Source organism: Cebus imitator, unplaced genomic scaffold, assembly GCF_001604975.1.
Source record: "Cebus imitator isolate Cc_AM_T3 unplaced genomic scaffold, Cebus_imitator-1.0 Scaffold31, whole genome shotgun sequence".
NCBI lineage: Eukaryota > Metazoa > Chordata > Mammalia > Primates > Cebidae > Cebus > Cebus imitator.
Window position 1 is genome coordinate 7559964 of NW_016107346.1, and position 2350 is coordinate 7562313.

Here is a 2350-nt window from a genome sequence, read left to right on the forward strand (position 1 = left end):
AAAAAAAAAAAAAAAAGAAAAGACTTTGAGACCAGCCTGGCCACCATGGTGAAACCTAGTCTCTACTTTAAAAAAATACAAAAATGGGGGAGGGGAGCTCGGCTATAAAAAAGAAAAAAATTAACCGTGCATGGTGGTGCATGCCTCTAATCCCAGCTACTCAGGAGGCTGAAGCAGGAGAATCACTTGAACTCAGTAGGCAGTGGTTGTAGTGAGACAAGATCAACCCACTGCACTCCAGCCTGGGTGACAGAGCGAGACACCAACTCAAGAAAAAAATATATATATACACAAATTTACAGCAAGAAACTTTACAGGTATTTTACATTAAAAGTTTGATTTCTGTCCACAGGAAATAGGCAAAATGCTGATGTGAGTGTATTCCATTCCCTGCCCTCTTCTTTCTCCCTGTCAAACAAGAGAATCTTGAGTATATGCTCCTCTTTTCCTTAAAAGCGGGAGCAGGGCCAGACACGGTCGCTCATGCCTATAATCCCAGGACTTTGAGAGGTTGAGGCAGACAGACCATGAGGTTAGATCGAGACCATCCTGGCTAATAGGGTGAAACCCTATCTCTATTAAAAATACAAAAAGTTAGCTGGGCATGGTGGAACATGCCTGTAGTCCCAGCTATTCGGAAGGCTGAGACAGGAGAATTGCTTGAACCTGGGAGGTGGAGGTTGCAGTGAGCCAACATAGTGCCACTGCACTCCAGCCTGAGACTCCATCTCAAAAAATAAAAATAAAGCAGGAGCAGGGGACAGATAACACTGTGGTGTCAGTTGGTCCTGGATTTAAGTCCCCACTCTTCTTCCTAGTTTCTATGTGACTTTGGAAAAAGTAAGAGTCAGGGAATTTTGGTGGCAAAATAAACTGGAATGTGATTCTTGATGAGTGTCTTTACTCATTCTACAAGGACAGACCAGAGTAGATATTTAATACATACTGAGAATGTCTTCACTGTGTCACAGGCATATTTGGTTTTCCACATGCATATGCTTCTGACACAATGAAAATTAGCAGTGAAGCATAAATTGCCCATTGCTAGTCTGACATGGCAACCCAGAACTCCAATGTACAGCTCTAATAATCCTGAACTCAGTGGCCGTTATGCACCATTGTCACCTACAGACAATAACGGGTTTTTGTTTTCATACTGTAGCTGTGTCAGCGTGTTATGATGCCGTCCCGTACCAACTTGGCTACTGGAATCCCCAGTAGTAAAGTGAAATATTCAAGGCTCTCCAGCACAGACGATGGCTACATTGACCTTCAGGTAAATGCAGAAGAGAACTGACAAGACTGGCTGGCCGTGTTTCTGTTGAGTTAGCAGGAAGACCTCCCAGAGGGGGGTTTTGATAACTGTCCCTGGGGAGAGGGAGCAACAAGAAGAAAACTCAGCTCTGAGACTCTTTCAGCCATAATTGCAGACGGGGGCCTTGACAGGGCAGTTTCAAACCAATACCAGTATTGTCCATTTCTAAGAATTTTTAGTTGTAATGCCAGAGTCTTGTAATTACAAGTTTTATTTACTTTAATCAGAAACTAATCAGATTATGTTTTGATGAGTGGAGTGTTTTTTTGTTGTTGTTGTTGTTTTTTAAGGAATTGTAATATTTTTGTTAGGTGGAATTTTTTTTTATCACTTTATTTACACTTTAGTCAAAGCCAATTCATCTTTTCAGGGTGTTTTTTAAACAAAAACAGAAATGTCTTTATAAAGTTGCTTACGAAACAATGATTTATGGAATGAGATTAGAACTAGAAACTGAGGCTCCTTTGAGTAACCGTGAGAACAATAACTAGAGCTTCATCTCTTGCCAGTCCCTTTTATTTCTCAGAGCTGCACTGGGTGGTAGGACATACTTAAGACACATAAAGCATCTAGTTTGATTCTTAATTACCCTCCCATTTTTGTTGTTGTTGTTGCTTTCGTAACAGGCTCTGGCTCTATCACCCAGGCTGAGTGCAGTGGTGTAATCTTGGCTTGCTGCATCTTCACCCCCTGGGCTCAAGCCATCTTCCCACCTCAGCCTCCCAAGTAGCTGGGACTGCAGGCACATGCCACCACGCCCAGCTAATTTTTTTATTTTTTGTAGAGATGAGGTTTCACCGTGTTGCCCAAGCTGGTCTCAAACTCCTAAGCTCAAGTGATTCACCTGCCTCAGCCTCCCAAATTGCTGGGATTACTGGCATGAGCTCTCCTCCCTTTTTTAAAGTGTTTGAGGCTGGGTTTGAGGGCTCACACCTGTAATCTCAGCATTTTGAGAAGCAGAGGTGGGAGGATTCCCTTGAGCCCAAGAGTTCAAGACCACCCTGGGCAACATAGTGAGACCCTGTCTCTACAAAA

General features: G+C 42.9%; 1 protein-coding gene across 5 annotated transcripts in view; it reads left to right on the top strand.

Annotated features, from left to right (window-relative positions):
* Positions 1-2350, top strand: part of TMEM230 (transmembrane protein 230) — a 12428-nt gene that overhangs the window by 2948 nt on the left and 7130 nt on the right. For 4 of the 5 annotated variants that reach the window (XM_017524002.2, XM_037736913.1, XM_017524003.2 and 1 more), the window contains exon 2: positions 1163-1276. In XM_017524002.2, the coding sequence (XP_017379491.1) occupies positions 1178-1276 (99 nt within the window). In that variant the 5' untranslated portion in view covers positions 1163-1177. Of the gene's footprint in view, positions 1-1160; positions 1277-2350 lie in introns of all 5 variants that reach the window. The other variant, XM_037736912.1, reaches the window with a different exon arrangement.